This window comes from Lates calcarifer, linkage group LG4 (genome assembly GCF_001640805.2).
Source record: "Lates calcarifer isolate ASB-BC8 linkage group LG4, TLL_Latcal_v3, whole genome shotgun sequence".
Lineage (NCBI taxonomy): Eukaryota > Metazoa > Chordata > Actinopteri > Centropomidae > Lates > Lates calcarifer.
The window spans coordinates 14,148,658-14,169,100 of record NC_066836.1 but is presented as its reverse complement, the minus strand read 5'-3'; the positions used below and the strand labels follow the sequence as shown (position 1 = coordinate 14,169,100).

Sequence of the window (20,443 nt, the reverse complement as noted above, 5' to 3'; positions counted from 1 at the left end):
TTTGGTTATACGAACACTGTATGCTTTAAAAACAGACTACAGACAATTGTGTACGCTGCCAGACTTACTGGACATCTTTATGCTTCAGTATTTTAATCGTGACTGCAGGGAATGAAAATATACAGGTGGCCTGAGTAAATGCTTTACTCTTCAGTTAATGCAGATAATTCAAATAAATGTTATAAAATATGGGAAATAATTGCAATTCATTTGTTAAAATTACTGATCAGGTTATTACATAAACAAGAAGTCATACAGTACTGTGCTGCTTACTGGTTACATAAAGGCAATAAAAATTCAAATTAATTGACAGTGTTTGTAAAACTAATAATAAAACACTATACTTCTGGTTAAGTCATTTCCAAAGACCAAGTCTGTGGTAAAATATTTATTGATTTATAAAAATAAATAGATAAAATATTGTAAATATACTTACAAATTTTAATTAAAACATTTGAGATTAAAATCATGAACAGAAAACAGATATTAAACAAGAATCAATGGCTGGATCAAAAAAATAATTCTGTGTAATTCTGTCTTCTTTGAGGTAAACAACTCAAAGTAGTGGTCACCTGTGGATTTTGGTAGAAATGCTGGATCCCTGTGAATCATTACTGTGATTTTGATCGTTCAAATATACCCTACATCTAAAGAATAAATTAAATGGATTAAATAAAAAAGAAAAAATGCTGGTATGTTCATGATGACACTTGCATTCCTGTGTTGCACTCTGCTTACAAATATTTCCACAACTACTTTTTCACAACCCAACAGCTTGGCAAAGATGCATTTATCTCCAAAAGCCTTAATTCTATACAGAGTAGTGTTTGATTATTGGACTAAAATAAGCTTCCCTTTCCATATTTTGCACTTCATGTCCTCTTTGCAGTTCTGCAGATCAAATGTTGGACGGATGGACTTCACTCCCTTTGAACTCATTCTTTAGTTCTCATGAAGGTACTTCTGGAGCTCACTCTCCAGGGCCACCATTGACAGCCTCTCATCCTCATCCTCCTCCTCCTCCTCCTCCTCATCATCAGGCAGAGTCTCGTCACCATTATCTGGGAACAAGCCTTGCTTGACATAAACCTTAGGACTGGACTCTTGGTGCTGTGGTGAGCCTGTCAAAAAAAGAGAGTACATGAGCTCTACTCCTTCATTCATTTTGACAGCAGAGTATACAAATTGTAAAACCTCAAGAAATGCTGGAACATGCAAAAACCATTTAGATAAAAGCTGTCAGTAACTGTCAAGCATACTGTTAAAACCATGAAGGAAACCTTCATTGCAGGTGTCACAGGTGGCACCTCATCACATTTGAAGTGGAAAGCACAGTTGGCAATAGTCAGTCTAGTTGTAAAAAGTACTCACAGTAGCTCTGAGTTGCAGGAACCACCTCCGTCCAGCTGTACTCCGCCAGGGAAATGGGCTGGCTGATCCAGGACTGCAGCAGCAGCTGGTCTAGAGTCATCCTCTGAGCAGGATCAGGATGCAGCAGCCCACGTAACACACCACTGAGCTCTGAGAAGGTACAGAGTGAAATTTCAGCACTGAGCTTCAAAAAATGTTTTTGGAAACAAAAATAGTGATTTTCTGTGACAGCCAATGATAACGATAAACTATTTTCAGCCAACAGCAAAGAACAGCAGGTTTACCTGGAGAGAGAGGGAACGGGGGCTTGAGTTTGGCATCTAGGATCTCACCCACATCACAGAAAGGGTTTTCACTGAATAGCAGCGTGTAGAGCAAAACCCCCAGAGACCACATCTCCAGCTCTGGACCCTCATAGCTACAGAAAAACATTAACCATTTTATCCATCAGTTATTTTAGTGTCTGTGTGACCTCTCAACTTTATAGCTGGCATACTGTTAACACTGATAGGCCATAGAAGTAATACAGGACTGGAAAACAGAGCTCTGACCTAGATTCTGCTGTTAAATACTTGGAGTGAGCAGGACATTTAATTCCCTTTTAATAAACTTTAAAATGTCTGTCAATAAACCTTGGCTATTTCCTATATGAAGAAGAAACATCACTTGTCATCCACTGGTATTATATACTCACGGATTTCCCTGAAGCACCTCTGGGGAGCAGTACTCCAGTGTGCCACAGAAATTGTAGAAGAGCTTCCCCGGAGCCATCATGGCAGCAGAACCAAAGTCTATCAGTCGAATGTGGAAACACTTGTCGATGATGATGTTCTCATCTTTTATGTCCCTGTGAAGGATGTTCTTAGCTCTCAAATAGAAGACAGCTGCCACCAGCTGAGAAACAGAAAGAACTTCCAGTTTAACGAGGAGCAAATGAACACTTCATTTCACGTTATTTCAGACCCCATTCCCCTGTCACACGCAATTTTCTTTAATCCATGTACATACCTGTCTAAAGATGTAGCTAGCCAGGGGCTCATCCAGCCTTGGCTGCATATCAATGAATTCAAAAAGGTCCAAACCATCTCCGTGTTTCTCCATCACCATCTGGAAGTAACTTCCATTTTCAAACACCTCCAGAACCTACAGGCACACACAGGAATGAATGATGGAGAGCAAAGGACTTTAATATTAGAAACAAATATTTCTTAAACCTTGTGACTCAAGTGCTCTGATGTGACGGCTCAGTTACCTTGACAATGTTGTGGTGCTGCACTCGTGTCAGTATGGCAATCTCCTGGCTGACTCGTCCCAGCATGGGGTCGTCCACCCAGCAGTCACTCACTATCCTGGCCTTACTAATGAACTTCACAACCACCTGTGTTTTGAATGATTTTTTTTTTTTTTTACAATTTGGTAAAGAGGCCTTAAAAATCTACCCTTTTACACATAAATTGCTGCTTATATAGGAACCGTATGATTGTACGTTTATTAAAATTCTCTCTTACTTCTTGCCCATCACAGCGCCTTACTGCCTTCCAGACAAAACCAAAGGCTCCTTTACCCACAGCTTTAAGTGGCTGGTACTCTTCTTCAAACTGCCCGTCACAGGCTCGAGACTGCTCTAGGTCCATGGTGGAGCGTAATGCCTCCCCATGACTGGCCTCGCCAATCCTCTGAGGGAAGAAATTAGTAAATGATGAATGAGCAGAAAGCAGAACAACACTTTCAATGTGGTGATAAAGAATTATTATGTGCCCTACTAACTTAGTAAATGAGATCTACAACGGTATGTCTACTGACCTCTCCTAGACTGGCCTCTGATTGGTTGTGTAGTGATCGATCTGTCTGCAACATTGTCCCCTGCTGGCCAGGCCGACTGATCCACACACAGAACATGGAGCTTCCATCTGGGAGGTTAGACCTGCATACGTCACACTGCACATCTGGAGAGACAAACAAGATACTGGTTAAATTCTATTTGCTTTATGTAAGAGTATCTGTAGATTTTCATGAGGGAAACACAACAACACTTTATTTGTACCAACCTACTCTGGTGCCATCTCTGTGGTATGCGCTTCCTTCAAATCGCCCCTCCAGTATCTCTGTGCCATCTGAAGACAGGGTTTGTCCATTTACCCTCTGTTTCTTAGGTGTAGATGTAGCAGGAATGTCTGATTGAATCCCATCATTCCTCTGGATGCAGAACTCCTCGCTCTTTCCTTTATGAATCGAAGAGAGAGCCACCCACTGATCCTGCTCTCCTGGGCTCTTTTCTAGTTTTTCACTTGTACCATTTCTGGCCTCCACACCAGCATCTCCAGTCTCAACAGGCTCTGCTTCCTGGTCAGACCCTATGCTGCATGGGGAGGGTGTCCGCAGGAGCTCGGCTGTATCGCAGGATGTCATGGAGTGCTGGTTGTCGTTGTTGTACCCTCCGCCGCTGAGCAGCTCTATGCTACTGTTCAAATCCAGGTCAGCCAGGGCCCGGGTCACCAGATCACCATTGCTGTTGAGGTCCAGGAAGCAGCTGGCCGAGTCCACTACGTGCGCTGAACGAGAGTCCTCTGCTTGGCCTGGGTCAGAACCACCATGGCCGGCAAACTTTTCACAGAAGCCAGAGGAGGACCTGGGAAATTGAGTTTCAACAAACTGATGAAACTGAAGAAAGTACAGCATTACATTGGCAAATCCTTTCAGAATAAACACAGCAGGTGGTAATATTTTTTCAAAAGGAGGTGGGGACATCTGAACAGTGTTGAGGAATGTTGCCAGTTTTCTGTTCAATCTCAAACTGTCATTGTCTTTCAGGGCTGCACTGCACCCACATAACTGTAAATTCTGGGCTATTTCAGGCTACTTTCCCTGTAAAAGATGCAAATGAAAAGCTGCTCAGTACAAAGGGATTTTATGGAAATCACAGGTACTCAGGAAATTTTAGTCCCTTTTCTCAGTGAAACTTCAATCCCTAAGCAGTCAGCCTAAACAATTTGAATGAACACTGAAGGAATAAAATATATGTTGAAAAAAAAAAAAGAAAAAAAGAATGTCTTCAGTGATGTAGTGTGCTAATGTCCCCTTGTCTTTTAGCCGTAACAACCGCTATAAGTGATGGGCTGTCTTAACAATTAGATGTTAGATGTGATAATAATTACATGCAAATGAGATAAAAGCTAGTTGTATTTGGTGCTAAAAATATGACGAATAAAATGTCACTTGAGATAAAGAAATACAACTTCTCCCCTCACCTGCTCTCTAGTGAGATGACTTCATAGCTGGAGTCCTGCAGGACAGAGGCACACGATTGGTGGTCTTTACCTCTGTCAGGGGAGGTGCCACCCACCCTACCAACAGCATGTCCATTGAGAGTGGGTGAGTCTAAACAGGGAAACAAAAACAGTATGAAATCAGTCCAAACAATGTCCAATCTTTACTGTTTACTTCACTCCTCTGGGGTCAGAGTTTCAGCACCCACTTCAACATGTACTACAGCTCAGCAGTTCACTTTCTGGGTTGCAGGGAAGAACTATATATAAATGATTGAACAGAAAAGAAAAAAACTACAAAAAAAGTTTAATTGATAATCTCACCTGGGATAATCTCAACAGCGGGTCGATTATTTTTCTGAACCCCACTGCAGAGCTGCTGTTTTGTGTTACGGTGTGGTGGTTCGGGGAGAATGCGGCAGCTGTTGTCTTCTTCTGGAGGTTCCACCCAGGCAAATGTCTTGAGGAGTGCCTGAGTGCTATCTGCACTGTCTAGCTGGCTACAGCAGGGAGCGACCCGAGCTGCCTCCTCCATAAGCTCTGTAGTGTCATCGGCCCTGAGGAAAGAATGGCTGGATTTTAATTCAAGTAAAGCAGTGTCAGTCAGTGATCCATACAGGGTGTACCCTGCCTCTCGCCCAGTGACAGTTGGGATAGGCTCCAGCACCCCCACTGCATTTTGGTTCCTAAGACAGCAACAGTGATTCTGATGTGGTCACTGTACTGAACCAATTTTGCCCGTTGAAAAAAATGACATTTGTTTAAAAGGTAATATTTTGTTTGAAAACAGAACCTTTTATTTTATTTAAATCTCAGTCTGAACTTTCAATTCCGAAGCTCTTCATTTATTGTGCTTTTGTGCTTAGGGTCTCCCCTTCCCTGTACCCTGCGATTGCAACATGGGCACAGCGGATGATAGCACAACCACAGGACAGGTGTCAGGTGGATACACACTATGGTCTTATAATACATCCATCAAGAAAGTCATTCTTATTCTCTGCCCTAAGCTGAAGCATCAGTCATTTGATGTTAGTGCCCCAAGATAATAACCTACTGTGAATTTCACATTTAATGATAATATTTTATGCATAAGCACACAAAAAATCATTCAGTACACTGTATGGGCAAGCATAACTGCAAATAAGCCAATATCAAGTTGCAGGAGCATTTTAAAAGCTGACATTGTTTCCCAGAGGCACTCAGATTGATATGTGTTCTTGTCTCTAGGCTTCTAGATCGTATTTGTTAAGCTCTAACAAAAAAGTAAAGAGTTTTAAAGAGTATCAAAAAGTTGTAGTGTCGTCAATCATATGACGAAGAAGGTTATTAACCAATAGTGAACCACATAAGCGTTTGTGGAACTTAATTATGTGTCATTCATGGCTGAAGTCACTTCAGTATAAATCAGTACTTTTTTTAAAAAACAAAACCTGCTGTGACATTATTTGTCCAACAGATGGCAAAAGAGAGCAGTTAAAGTATATTGTAAATCCAAAGTCTAAAGATCTTCATCTTACAGTGTCACAGTCATGATCTGATTGTATTATGTGGTTAAACCATTCTGATTCCACACTGCAACAGCTAAACAATTCTGATCCTAAAAATATAGAAATATTTGACAAAAATAAACTATGGTAAAAGCTTATTTGCCAAGGGAAAGCTGTAAGTTTAAGAGTATTTTAGTGTCTCTATTGGCTGTAGGCCGAAAGGGTATAAGGATTGACCATAGAGTTGCTGTGTTCTCAGATTTACTGCAAAGGACATTAAATATGCATGTCTCCTGCTTTTAGGTGCCCGAATGCTGCTACAGCAGCTTTTGTCCACCATTTGAAAAAATAAAACATGCCCAAATTCTGTCTATTATTAATGCTAGTGTATATTAGCATATAACCCTGTATCCCAGTTAAACATGCTCTCATTCAAGAAGTTTATCATCCTTGTTGAGCATAAAGTAATTGAGTCCTTGAACACAAAACATTCAGGTGGCATAGGACAACAAGCACATAGGGACTTACATAACCACGCGTGTAGAGGTGACTGCAGGAGGGGAAAGAGTCGACAGAGCGCTGCCCTGTTTCTCCAGCCTGGTGCTGGTTCCAGTGAAGATCCTGCCTCTCCCTGTCGAGGTTCTTCTCATGACAGCCTGATGCACCATGGCCATGTCCCCAGCCACCAGTGAGGACGGGTCTATGATTGAGAGAAAGAAGCAAATGATTAAATAACACACAGACAGTGACAAGACAAAATAAAACATGCATCAAAGTAAGGAAACCACTGAGGTGCATGTGGGTAAAAAACAGCAAATAGGTTGCAAAACTATACCAACCTGTACACATCATAAATGGATAACAATGCTCACCAGATTTCCCTGATATTTTGGATAAGCCTGCACTTTTCCCAGCCTCCACTTGAGAATCAGGGAATGGACAGGCCTTTCTGTCTGAGTCAGACTTCCATCCATAGAAACCAGGCATCAGAAAAGTGATGCTCTGTTGATGACAAAGCAGCAGTGACAGAAGTGAGTTTTGGCACAGACCTCAATCCAAACAGCCCTGTTCAGCTGGTCGTGTTGGCTAACCTTTCCTAACAGCTCGTCCTTGCTGTAGCCAAACAGACTGAGGGCCAGGTGGTTGTGGATGCTGGAGATGGAACCATCAGGGTGGAGCAGGAGGAGACCACTCAGAGGAGCAAACACCCAAACTGTTCCAAAGTACTCCAGCACAGAGCTTGGGGAGGTGGCACTGCTGTCCACTTTGACCTCTTTGAGAGTCCAGACACATGTTGAAGATGCACAATTAGCAACAGTAAGTCTACTCTACCACAGCATTTGGTGAATACCATTGCTTGTGCCATATATGATCAATATGGGTCATATTAGGTTGTATGTAAATCTGTTTAGTGACTCTTCTGTTACTGTTCTGTGAAAACCATGCATCTCCAAACGTCTAGAACAAAAAATGTGTGTCAGTCTTATGACGTGTAGTTTTCAGATACTCCAATAGAATTTTTAATGATTCTGAATGAATTTAGAGATGAATGTTTCAGTGTTGTTTCTAAAGTTTATATTCCTTTAGGCTGGTTTAACCACAGCTCTCACCCATTTACTGATGCTGTTTTTATGTTTTTGGCATACACTGGCAGGATTTCTCCTAACATGAAATTACTTTGATAAGTGACTTTCAACATGTCAGTTACCTCCAATTTTGATTACTTTTCCACCAGGATGTGATTTTTTTTAAATCTATCCTTTGCATATTTCTCATATAAAGTCTTGAGTCTTACACTGCAAGACGTTTGGGCAAGATAACAGCACAACATAGTGAATTACACACCAGCTTTCTCAAAATATTGAGTGTGTTTTTAATCCCTCTGTGACCTCACCATAGGTGCCAGCTTAGTCTTAACTTAGACTAGACAACTTACCAGAGGACTGCTCTCTTCCATGACATTGCTCAGAGTGTGAGGCTTCTGTCTTGCACGCAGAGGAGGTGAGATGGGAGCAAGGCTGCTTGTCTTGTGCATCTGATCTTTCAAGAGTATCTGCTGGACAGGTGCAACCAGTCCCATTGTTTTGGTGTTGGGGTTTTCCACATAGTACTGCCCCCTGAAGCTTGATACACAGTGGGACTGATGCACCCTCTCTGCTTTTACCCCACCTCCTCTGAACCCTCAGCATCTACAAGGAAGGAGGGAAAAATTAAAGTCAAAGATGACAGACTTGTCTGAAATACCTGAGCTTTGTGGGATATAATGTATTTCCTGTGTGCTCCTGAACTGTCTAAGAAGCACATTGGTAAACAGAAACTTAAAAGCAATGCTTAAGAAAGGGAGATTTCCTTAGCTGAGTGGGACAATTTTGGTTGTAAAGTGTGCTTACTTTGGGCAATGCATGACTGTGGAAGGGGATTTGTAAAGAGGGGATTAGCTCCTTCACAGACATCCCTTTTAAGTCGTCAGGATGATGGTATCCATGGAGATGGGCGAATGTCAAGTCACAGGTTAGGATGCTGCCCTAGAAATGACATCAAATGTTGCAATGGGTGAGAAAAATGTAGTATTTTACCTAGTAGAATAGGATTGAAGATGTAAGGTGAAAGTTTTAAAAACATTTTTAAAAGTCAGGAAAGCTGGAATTCCCATTAGAAATGAAGCAAAAAACACACTACTACAGCTGATAAATAATGATGTACTTACGTCTTGTGAAAAGGAGAGAAAGGCTGATAACCGTTCTACATTCTCCATCATAACAAGCATGTGCTCTTCATTTTGGGACAGTTTGTGGGTACACACTGACACTGGCACCTCTCCAGATAGTGTCACAACATCCACCTTTAGAAAAAGAATCAGAATCATACAAAACACTTTCTTACGTACAGACACATTGTTGCAGTGGTGGTGCGGTATATATGGAACAGCAGCTCAACATAATCATGTTTTAAGGAAAAGTCGAGAATTCAATACAAAGTTATTTTCATTTTTAGGATTTAGTCAGCCTATTTCATACCACTTTTCCAGACACAGCCACAACAGTTCCATCCACTAGTGGGAAATCTTCCTCCAGTGCTTGCTCGAGGACCTGGCTGGTTTTCTTCAGGAAACAGGAAAGCTTTTTTCCAATCAGCTCATTAGCTGTGCACTCAAACAGTTTGCAGGCCTGTTCATTCGCTGACAAAATCTGAAAAACAAAAAAACAAAAACAAACATAAAACACATTTATATGGTATGCTCTATTTGCAGTACTGTTTGACCAATTCTGCTCAGCTGCCAGTGCTCACAGTAAGTGCACACACAGTACCTCTCTGGTTTTATGGTCAACAGTAAGAATGAATTTGTTTGGGTTGCAGACAGATGGAGCTCCTGACAGGCCAAAACGTCCAGAGGTTAGCTGACAGAACAAGCTTTCCTCAGTCTCTGACATAGTGGACGGCTGTGGCAGGCAGACAGCAGAAACTTGGGGAAGAGGATGCAAACAAGAGATTTGGTGGTTTCTTGCTGCAACAGAGCTGCAAACATCCAAACGGTCACCTGTAAGCAAAAATTGGGGACAGATTTTAAAAAATAAATAAACCAGTCTCTCATCCTTATCTTCAGAATTAAGGCTGCGACTAACTAAGTATTTTCAACAATGCCCTGAAATAGCTTGTTTTGTGGGGGGAAAAAAAAAATCAGTCAGTCAGTCAGTATATCCTAATTAGGAATAGAGAAAACTGAATTTCTTAATTTTGGACTTCTGGTTGATGACTTGTCATACATGGCCAGTGGCCCGTATGTGCCGCATTATACACACCTGTCAAGAAGCCAGGACAATAACGACGCTGCAATGCCAATAGGCTCTTCTTGTACTGTGGTCTCTGGGTGTATGGGTAGGACTTATTCAGGTCAAAGTCATCTTCCAGGGCGTCAGAGGAGAGGTCGGGTACCACACATATAGTGTCTCCTTTATATCTGGTACTTTGACTCGGCCCAAAACGAGCCTCAGTCGACAGCAACATTGCTGTTCGTTATCCAGCTAAAACGGACAATGATACAGAGAGAGTTCATGGGTTCCAGCATTGTAATAATAGTGTGAACTGGTAGGCTAGCTAATAAGAGCAAAGTCGGCTAACAGAGATACTGTTTTATTGATAACGTTTTAGCGTCTGATTTGAAGATGGAAGTCCGACACAACACTCACCTGAGGTCGTAGCAAGGTACCGTGAGGCTTATATTTCCAAGCTGTTAGGACAGCTAACAGGCGCAGCAGTTTCAGTTGACGCTAGTTGACAAGGTAACGTTACCTCCCCTAAACTACCGGGCTAGCTAGCCATCTGCTAACTTTACCGCTAACGTTACCACAAACAAAACGCCGCCGTGCTCCGTTTGGTTGCTGGAATAACTGTTTGCCGTCGCAGTTTTGAACGGCTTTATTCGGAGATGACGTTACCGTAACGTTAACACAATTTCGACATCATACCAATAGGTCGGTGTTGACTAAAAGCAGGTTTTACTACAATTATTTCACCTCGTCCAACTGTGGTTTTTGTAAACCGCGGGGTTCAAGCGCCAGCCGAGTAAACGATTCGATGAATTCGTCTGTAGCCAATCAAATATCACGCTTGCGAACAGGAAATGCTCATACGATACTGGACCGGAAACGCCCGCCTCTGTTTCCATGGAAACAGTGTCACAAAAGCAAATGGAAATACAATAAATTAGGTGTCTCAAATGTAAGCATTTTTCACATATCAAATACGCATCAAATAAGTAACTCACGCATTATTTTATTATGAAACAGCAAAACACAGCTGAACCCCAACAGCAAACAGCAGTAACTACCCCAATTTTTTGAAAGTCACATACTTTTACTGAGGTTTACAGTCTAACTAAGCAAACAATAAGTCTATCTTAGCAAGGCTATATTATTTAATCTATTGTACTGGGTTAAAAAAAGAAGGCATCCATAGCATTAATATAAAATTACTATAGATCTTTAAAACATATCACATGAGAATTATAAGCTCTTTATTTGTATGTACAAATCTGATGAACAACACCAAAACACGTTTGAACAGACAGAACATAACAAAGATATCCCGTTATGTAAAACTGGCATCTGGGAGATGTCGGGTAAGAATTAAGAGTGTTCCAGGTGCAATGACTGCGGGGGTCCATATGGTACTGTATTTTCATTAGCTACATGGCTTTTTTTTTTTTTTTGTTGAATCCACAAGCTTCCCCTTAGGAGGATCATCTTCCCAACTGTGACAGGACAAATGTTTTAGCCACAACACAGACTGAAATGAAATGAATCAGACATTATCATCAGTGACAGGAAGTCTGGCAGAGTCCAAATTAAAACTGTTTGAAGGGGCACAACAGGGGCGTACACTACGCAGTACTTTTGCATGAGTGTAAAAAAAAAAACAACAAAAAACAAAACACACACGCAGAGATGTAAAGCTCAATCTGACATAGCTGCTTATTAAGGAAAATATATAACAGTCAGTACAGATGTTTCAAAACATATTTCAGCTTAATTTAGCTCTCTTGGTATAAGCGACAACATTGTGAGCAGAATTTCAGTTCATCCAGTACTGAAACGATTCATCACGTTGGCAGGTCAGCTCCAGCTGCAATAGGATGTGTTAGCATATCATCCAGTCTGCTGAGGGCCCAATTACACACATCATTGTTTTTTTTTCTTCACATCACAAATATCTAGTAAGGTAGATTTCTGGAACACTGGGTACATTTTGATACAGATAATCTTTTTGTTTCACTTACTGCATTAACATGAGCTTATATGACGCTTTTTGCAGGAGTAAGTGCCTCTATAGTTTTCTTAACATAATGCACCCATAGACACCCATACTCACAGAAGCAAGATTTATTTCTCAATAATGTAATCTTTTATGTCTTTAAATTTGTGTTTCAGCAGTTTTTGCACAGTTTGATTCCAGAAATCATCTTGCTGGATCCTTTGTTCACTCTGAGTCCAGTGGCTGGCTGCTATAGCTGTAGCATGCATGCTTTGTCAAGTAACTCACTTTACAATAATGAGTACTGGTTGATCTTCATACAGACGAGGAGCCAAGCAGAACACTTTACACAGTCACACACAGAGTCATCCGCGCACACAAGCAAAATTGGGCACGCGTTAATGGTGCCATGGCTGTGAAAGGTGAGCTTTGATAAGCTGTTGAAGCATAGTTCACTGAAAGGGGGGGTCATCCTAATGGTGGTAGTCCCTTTTACTGTGAGGACGATTTCCCAGAATGTGATCAACCTCTGAGGCAATGCCTGCTGTCATCTTTGGAATTACCTGTGGTGCACAAAACAATCAGCGCTGTTTGACGAGACCACATAATGACATATATTATTCAGTATTACTCAGGCCTGGGAAATGGTCTTTATACCTGAATGGCTCCCAGATTCTCTGTTAGTTGAGTCGGGTTGGATGATCCCAGCAGCACTGAGCTGACTCCCTCGTTCCTCAGGCACCAGGCTAAAGATCAGGGATAAGAGGAGTTTTTACAGTTGCTACTGAGGTATCAAGGTATCAGACAGTATGTAGAAAAACACTGAATTTGGTGGTGAGCTACATTTTCTTTGTTTGCTTTCACAGGAATGGAAAGTTGAAGGTCACAAGGTGTTCATGTTGTCCTTTACCTATGGCTAGCTGTGGCAAAGTACATCCGAGTTTCTCCGCGATATGAGCCAGTTCCTTTAGCTTGGCTTGTTGTTTTCTCCCATCTTCACTCATTATTTTCTCCCTTAACCACTGGTATGGCTAGAAGCACAGTAAAAGTGGGAGAATTTGAATTATACCTCAAATCAGGCAAAAAACAAACAAACACCTAAGCCAGATTACTCTATGTGGTTACACTAGCTGGATATATATAGATATAAGTTAGAACATATAGCACTAGACAGGTGGTCTAATGAAATTTTATTCGTACTTTCATTGAGGCCCTGGAGGATTCCGGGACGCCGTTCTCATACTTTCCAGTGATGATTCCACAGGCCAGAGGGGACCAAGAGACCACACCCACACCTGAGGTAGAAAAATGATCAATGAGCAACAGGATACAAAATCTGTCGCAACCGTAAATCTATTCAAAACAAGCTTGACTTCAGGAGAAACTTATACAGACGTACCTATCTTATGGTAGAGCTCTGGTAGCTGAGTTTCCACTTTCTCCCTCTGGAAGAAATGGTACTCAGCCTGCTCACATACAGGTGGAATTAGATTAAACTGCCTGGCCACAGAGTATGCCTCCTGATTGAATGTTAAGAGGGAATAAAAAGAAAGAGGAGATGTGTTCAAGAGATGAGGAAACAAGCGCAAACACTGGCCTTTGTGCTTAAAGATTTTGCAGATTTGCAGTTGCCACATCTTAACCCAACTGAAAATTAGATTGCATAGTACAGTATAGTTGTCATATGAACTGCATCTTCCTGTTTTCTGACATGATTCAGGAAGATGATTTGTAGTGGTAACTTATCAAATATATGTCTCATGGTATTAAAAGACTTCAACAATATGATTACAGTGACAGACAAAATGAATAAATAGCCTAAAGCCTAAAGAACTATTTGTCACAAGAATCTTTTTGTTTAACGAAGTTAGTCTTTAGATCATGTTGTTGTTTTTTTACAAGATGCACAAGGACTTTTTCCATCACTCACCATGATCTCCATGGCAGACCACCGTGATGTCCCCCAGTACATAGACATCCCCTGGTTTATCACATGTGTCATAGCTCTCACTATCTCTGTAGAAAGAAAATATCAAAGAGAAGACACATTGTCAATAATTCAACAGCGGATGGCGCCACAATTTCAACTTTTTATATAATGTGAAGGAAGACCATGTTTAAAATTCTACTGATATTAAGGTTGAATTGTAACAGCCTAACTTCTTTCAGGTTATAGTCACAAAAATTGCATCCCAAGAGGTTTAATTCAGATGGCACTTCTGATCAGAGAAAAGAATAGGCTACTTGAAGAAAATGTAAACTTTAAAAAAGCCTTCGGTAAAACAGCCACCTTTAATATGGTAAAGACAAAGTGGGTGCTTGAATTATTCTTAGTGACAACAAAGAGTTGTGAGGAAGCCTTAAATCCTTTTCAACTCATGTGTAAGCACAAATTGTTTGCTGGGGTCACACTAATTAATGTGGCCAAATGCTGCAGGGGTTAAATGAAAAGACTCAGTCAACCTTGGCAAAATGTTGCTTGTGCTGTTGAACAAGGCAGTTACAACTGAAGGGCTGAAGTCAGCCACAGTGGCCTTTAGTGGTTTGTGTATTTGTGCCTTAGGATGCAGCAGGGAAGTAATGGTGGGTGGAATACTGGGTAAGCTTAATTGTATTTAATAAAAACTACTGAGAAGTTGTTTCTCAAAGGAGTTTTAAACTGAGGACATCTCCAATACAAGGAAGAAATACAGCAATTATTAAACAATTATTTTGAATGTGTGTCTTTTGGATTGTGCACAAACTCTAATTACTTAAGAAAACAACAACAAGGTGATAAAGTAATTTATGTGATTGCTTTAATCTCTAATTGCTTGCTTTAGCTTGTAATTGCACTTAAAGTGCATTAATGAAACATCTGCTACATTAGCGCAAGGAACATTCTGGATGCAAAATATGAGGAGGAGAGAGTGAGAATGAGGGTGAAGAGATGAGACCACAGCATTAAAAAAAAAGAGTGATTCCTTTTCATCAGTAGTTCTCTCTCTGGACCAAAATGTAGCTCAGTGAGAGACAGAGAGCAAGTGTGCGTGTGGGTGAAGCAGGTGGGAGGGTAGAGGAATAACAGTACATCTGCTCTGAAAGGGAGGGAGGGAGGGAGGGAAGGATTTGGAGGAATGTAAGGACAGAAGGAAAAACTGTGAACCAAGCACGAACCTTGGAGCCATACACAGTTCATAAGAGTTTGTGAAAATATGAATAATCCACCTCAGTGTTGCGAGGCAAGGACGACAACTTGATTCATAGCAACATCCATGGTAGTCCTAACATAAAGTTTCCTACCACGAGGCCGTGGTGAGTCATCAGCTCCCAACAACAGACGCCTCGCCGAGCGTAGTGCTCAGGTGAGATATTCAACGCACACCATCAACACCCCACTCACAAAAACCCACTGCAACTTTTCAAGTAGGGTAATGATGTGGGTGAAGTTGTGGGCACATGCACATACTGTATTATAATGAGATAAGTGTACAATTTAGATGAGAGGATCCGTACCACTCTCATATCTGTACAGTAAACACTGTAGCTACACCAGCAGCATGTTAGCTCAGTTTACTACAAAGGCTGGAAACAGGGGAAACAGTTAGCCTGGCTCTGTCCAAAGGTAATAAAATTTACTAGCACCTTGAAAGCTCACTGATGAGCATGTTTGGCAAGTTTGACAAGTTTGACAAGTTTGACAAGATTCCAGGAAGTTGCTGCATGCTGCTAAGTATTTGTCTGGTACATACCCCCCATAAAACATAACATATTTTTGCACCTTGGTATTTGTGCAGATGAAACAAAAAGTTAATTAATGAGCTTTAGGAATGTGGGTAGACTGGTAGCTTCCTTCAAACAGAGCTGGGGTTGCTGTTTTCCAAGCTTCAAGTCTTTATGTTATGCTGAGCTAACCTGCTTCTGGCATTATATTTTAGTATACAGAAGTGAGAGTCTGTCAGTCTTTTCATGTAACTCTCAGAAAGAATACAAAAGCACATTTCCCATAATCCAACTTTTCCTTTGATTTATTGGCACGTACAAACCTTAGTTATGTTACATGTTCCCCTTAAGATGCTGAAACATAACCATGTTTATTAGTAATTTTGTTTGTACTAACAGAACTGTAAATGACTGTGTATAGAGTATTGTTCAGAACTAATCACTTGATGTTTCATATTGTTACCACTAATAAACTTTGCGCGTGTTCTCTTTTTGTGTGAGCACATGTGTGAAATGTAGGTAAAATTCTGTAAAAATCTGCGTATTCAATGCAGGCGTCTCACTATTGCAAATTTGCAAGCTGCCTGGCTGCCAGCCAACATCAGCCCGTCCTTGAGCCTTCTTACCGCAGCAATATGCCACTGAGTCGGGAACATTTGGCCAACTTCAGCCAGCAGGTATCACAGCACAGCGTCCTTCTGCAGAGCAGCAAGAAGTGTGGAAGAAAGCACACAACACACTCTGATACCCATATTTATTTGGGCAGGTGTGTACGTGGACGTCTGCGTGTCTATGTTAGTGTCACTTTACTGGGAGCTGGTGCTCATTTTGAAGCGAATGTTTTTTCGTTCTCCTGTATACACACATGGTGGCGATCAATATATCACAGGAGATCCTCAACAGCTCACGAGGCCCTTTCTTTGCCCTGTGATTGTAGGAGAGAAGGTCTTGATTGATTGTGCAGCCAAAAGGAAGGTAAGTATTGAAGCACTGAGTGGGTGAGATCATCCTGCATGCTGTGCTTTACTGCTGAACATTTGAGGACAGAGGTGATACCCTGGCACTTGAAGGAATGTCCTGACTGGATGGCTTTGGCTTGTGTTCAGAATGCTGTGGCAGTTCCATTTCATTTGATCCCCAGTGAAAAAAAAAACCTCTTGGCTAGGGGGATTATTATAACAGCTATTTATTGATGCCATGTCTGCTCTTTTCCTCTGCCTCTGTATCTTATTCTTTATTCACTCTGTCTGCGGGATTTTCATACTCACTCGATTGAGTGGATTTAATTTGGTTGATATTGCTCTGTCAAATAAAAAATTATGCTGAGTGACTGGATAGAAACATTGTGCTGTGACTCGGACGGTTTCATTCTGCAGGCTATAGTATGCCTATTAAAACAATGAATTGACTACAGCACAGATGCTTCTCCTTTGGGCACCATCTCATCATATTTGCTATAAAGCGAGCGTTTTATGAACTATGCCATTTGGTGACATGTTAGATAAAATGCCAGCCTGGTCTTTATCTCCTTAAAGGAAAACTTCTGTACAGTCTCATCACCATAAACAACAGCTGCAAAAGTGCAGAGCAGTGGAGGCAATGAAAGGGGGAGTCAGACCCTTGCATGTAAGAAAGAAATTGGATATTTGTGACAAACAAGTTGGGCCTGTTCCCACTATTCCACTGGATACGAGCCAACGAAACAAAGCGAGTCGTGAAAACAAGTAGGGGAGGGTGGAAAAAGAGAAACACACCGAGGAGGGATGAGTGGATGGGAGAAGGAAAGCAGTGATGGTAACAAAGGCAGACTCTGCAGCCATGACATCACTGTTTTTTGTCCTTGAGGGGACACGAGTTGTCTCACACACAGTCGGAAGCAGTTAAAGTCAGAAGAACAAAACACAAATGCAAATTCTGCACAAAAATGCATGCACACATACCTTTGTGTGTGTTTGCTCAACATTCTCCTTTTGATAACACAATTGAAACTTGAGTGCTTTTTTTGCATTTTATTGATGCCGTTAATCCTGTTTAAGCTTCGGGAACATGTGGGTGTGTGAATCAATACCTTAGACATGTGCATAACGAGTCCTACGTACTGCGAATGCCCACAGAGATGTAGAGGCCCTCACTTTTTTTTTTTTTTTTTTTTTTTTGGCATGTTAGCACTGCTCCTCCATCCCCAAGAGAAGTGATTTAGGAAATATTACAGTGCTAATGCATGAGGATAGCTAGTTTTGTGTGTCTGCCTGTGCATGCAGTCCCACTCTCTGAAGTTGTTAAAAGTGAATGACCTTCTACACAGTGATTTACAACGGCAGCCTCGCTCCACTGTAATGAAGGATGAAGCAAACGTGCACAGTGTTTTACACTGATTAATGGACCGACAGTGTTGCAGAGCTGCTGAAAGCACAACACACTCAGCCTATCTATATTTATACTGATCAGTGTCTATCTTTCTGTTCAGTTTCCATCACCCTGCCAGAGTCTTGATCAATCAATCTATCAATCAGCTTACACTTATGGGCATCAGCTGTCAATAGTGAGGTGACTTTATCTGCACAGACAGCAGGGCCCCTGGAACGATAAGTATGACAGATTGGCAACCCCACACTTTGCTGGCTCACAGGGGAGGAAGCATGGGGGTGGGGGTGGGGGGGGCAAAGGCGAAAGACTGGAAAATATTTTAGTGAGATCAGTGGGACTCCATCCTTTCACTCAAATGCTACCTGTGGATGAGGGCTCGTGTGAAAGGACAGAAGAGGGGCCCAAGTATCTGCGGTGGCCACATCACAAGGGAGCAATTGAGGAAGAAAGGGAGGAAGAAACTGGAATTGTGTGAAAGAAACAAATGGTGACATAAGGTAGATGTGTGGGAAAGGCAGCGCTAGAGTGTTGAAGGAATGGAGCGCGCAGTAGGGCTTGTATCTAGTGAGACCAGCCCAAAAATATACCAGCTTCCCCCTGGGGGGGGCCAGATAATCCTGCTTCTGAAGAACAGGGAGGGCTGGGAGCGGGTGCAGCGCAGAGACCCTGTGGAAACTAGCTATCCCACAGAGACAGAAAGAGAAAGAGAGGGAGACTGGTTGACTAAAATAGAGAAGGAGAGATGAGGCAAGATTGTACTTGAAATGTGTGTGTATGTGTGTCAGGATGAGACATACACTTGACCACAAAGACAAACCCCTCTGGTCAAAGGCAAAGGTCGCCAGTCCAGCGAGGGCAGTGGTCTTGTCAGTATTTCTCACCTTCTCATATTACAGAACAACATGCATTGTCCCTGCCCCAACCCCTCCACCAGCCCCTCTGGGGTCTGGTCAGCACTCACTCACCCTCCATGGGAGTGTTGCTGTCTGGCCGGTTGGCAAAAACCACGTCCACATACTCAAGTTGCATCCTCTGGAGGGAGCCCTTTAAACCTGAAGAGAGAGGGAGAAAGAAGTGAAGAAAACAGTGAACAGAAATTAGACCATTGAGCATATTTGTTGCAGTACTGGAAAAGACCTATGTGTCATCATCCATAGCATAAACACATCAATAAATATTTCTTTCCACTAAGATGATTTGGCATACTTGGAATAAAAACTAAACATAGCCCACATAAGCCAGGAATATCATCCTACACTCATGAATGCTGCTAATACCAGTGGTCCAAGGAGACTTATTACAGTATCATCCAGACATACGAGCAAGTGAGAAATCTTGTCCCTTGATACCTTGAGACATGGACACATTGGCCTGGATCTGCAGAGAAGGGTGATAATCACCTTGTGCATGCAACTCCCTCCATTTCTTCCTGCTAATTAGCTAATGCTGCTATGTGAATAAGTTTCAGTAACGACCTGCAAAAACTGGATTATTTGCAGCACGCTTAAACAGTGAAACAGTGTAAAAAAGAAAGTGTCCTAGCTTTCCTTTTTCACTTTAACTGATGGCATCAGGTAAAAGGAAAAATAGGGTGAATTGGATCCTGGGGGATTTGAAGTCAGCATGTTCATAAACATGGCAAAGTGACAGATGACCACATGTGACTCAAGGCCCGCCAGCTACAACTGGCCTGCCACATCTTTTGATAGAGCTCACAAGAGAATTGGAATTGTCATACTCAGTCTGGTTTACCCAGTAAGAGTCGTAGTTATTGGACTTCAAGTTCAATTTTCAAACAACAATATACTACATTGATCACAAAAGAAATGCTGTCTTTATCAGCTCAAATACTAACCTAATATACCTTCACCAACTTCAGATAAAGTGCTGTTTCTGACCATTTAATTTAATAAAAGATGACTGAGTGCTGGTTTGAGGGGAATAAGAACCTATTGTGCACATACAGTGTGATGATTCTGTGTAGAAAAAAGCTGGCATTCCACTTAGAGTTAGGCAGATTAATCTGAATCTCTAATGGGTTTTTTTTCTTCTTTGGTTTAATCACTGAAGTCTTACTCGCTTTTAAGGCCAGCAAATGGGAAAGCTGTTATTAGACTGGAGGACATGGTTCAGTAAAGCAAAGCAGGTTTTGTTAACAGCCCTTTTTCACACCAGATATTTTAACTTGTAGCAGGAAAGGCACTGCTGTAAGTAATAATGTTAATTAAGGCTCCACTCCATTAAACTGTCTCAGTTAAATCATGACAGTGAGCACACATGCATAATAACATGAACTGAATATTTGAATGGAATTCAGCCATCGTTTATATAATTCATTACATTTGTGCGTTTGCTGCTTTGACATGTTAAAATGTCTTTTGTGTTCACAGCAGCATTTTTCAGGACCATTAATTCAAAAGTACCAAGATTTAAACAGCTGAAATTATGGACACATCTGTTTAGTCTCTTTATGTTCTAATTAAAGCAGGACTTTAATTT

The 20,443-nt window shown here is 41.5% G+C and overlaps 2 protein-coding genes across 8 annotated transcripts in view; both read right to left on the bottom strand.

Moving 5' to 3' along the window:
- Positions 1–373: 373 nt before the first annotated feature.
- Positions 374–10,708, bottom strand: pask (PAS domain containing serine/threonine kinase). Its single transcript, XM_018676820.2, has 21 exons — positions 10,312–10,708; positions 9,925–10,146; positions 9,433–9,662; positions 9,142–9,312; positions 8,832–8,966; positions 8,515–8,649; positions 8,061–8,313; positions 7,216–7,397; positions 6,997–7,126; positions 6,653–6,824; positions 4,962–5,194; positions 4,620–4,749; positions 3,420–4,000; positions 3,175–3,317; positions 2,880–3,047; positions 2,624–2,749; positions 2,380–2,514; positions 2,066–2,265; positions 1,656–1,789; positions 1,372–1,521; positions 374–1,121 (listed from the first exon to the last, which is right to left on the bottom strand). Exons 2-21 carry the CDS (start codon positions 10,127–10,129, stop codon positions 943–945), a joined length of 3,792 nt encoding a protein of 1,263 aa, XP_018532336.1. The 5' UTR covers positions 10,130–10,146; positions 10,312–10,708; the 3' UTR covers positions 374–942.
- A 169-nt stretch (positions 10,709–10,877) lies between these two features.
- Positions 10,878–20,443, bottom strand: part of kcnab1b (potassium voltage-gated channel subfamily A regulatory beta subunit 1b) — a 37,278-nt gene continuing 27,712 nt past the window's right edge. For all 7 annotated transcript variants that reach the window (XM_018676802.2, XM_018676809.2, XM_018676803.2 and 4 more), the window contains 7 exons: positions 18,910–18,996; positions 13,806–13,891; positions 13,275–13,395; positions 13,076–13,170; positions 12,786–12,906; positions 12,533–12,621; positions 10,878–12,438 (listed from right to left, as the gene is read on the bottom strand). In XM_018676802.2, coding sequence (XP_018532318.1) covers positions 12,349–12,438; positions 12,533–12,621; positions 12,786–12,906; positions 13,076–13,170; positions 13,275–13,395; positions 13,806–13,891; positions 18,910–18,996 — 689 coding nt within the window. In that variant the 3' untranslated portion in view covers positions 10,878–12,348. The remainder of the gene's footprint in view (positions 12,439–12,532; positions 12,622–12,785; positions 12,907–13,075; positions 13,171–13,274; positions 13,396–13,805; positions 13,892–18,909; positions 18,997–20,443) is intronic.

What these genes read in the sequence shown, in the direction of transcription:
- pask (XM_018676820.2), bottom strand. Translation starts at nt 10,129, where the DNA reads ATGTTGCTGTCGACTGAGGCTCGTTTTGGGCCGAGTCAAAGTACCAGA. An exon ending in AGGACGAGCTGTTAGGAAAG is followed by an intron (nt 7,127 to 7,215) that starts GTTAGCCAACAC and finishes TGTCATCAACAG; the next exon opens with AGCATCACTTTTCTGATGCC. An exon ending in GAGGTGCTTCAGGGAAATCC is followed by an intron (nt 1,790 to 2,065) that starts GTGAGTATATAA and finishes GTTTTTCTGTAG; the next exon opens with CTATGAGGGTCCAGAGCTGG.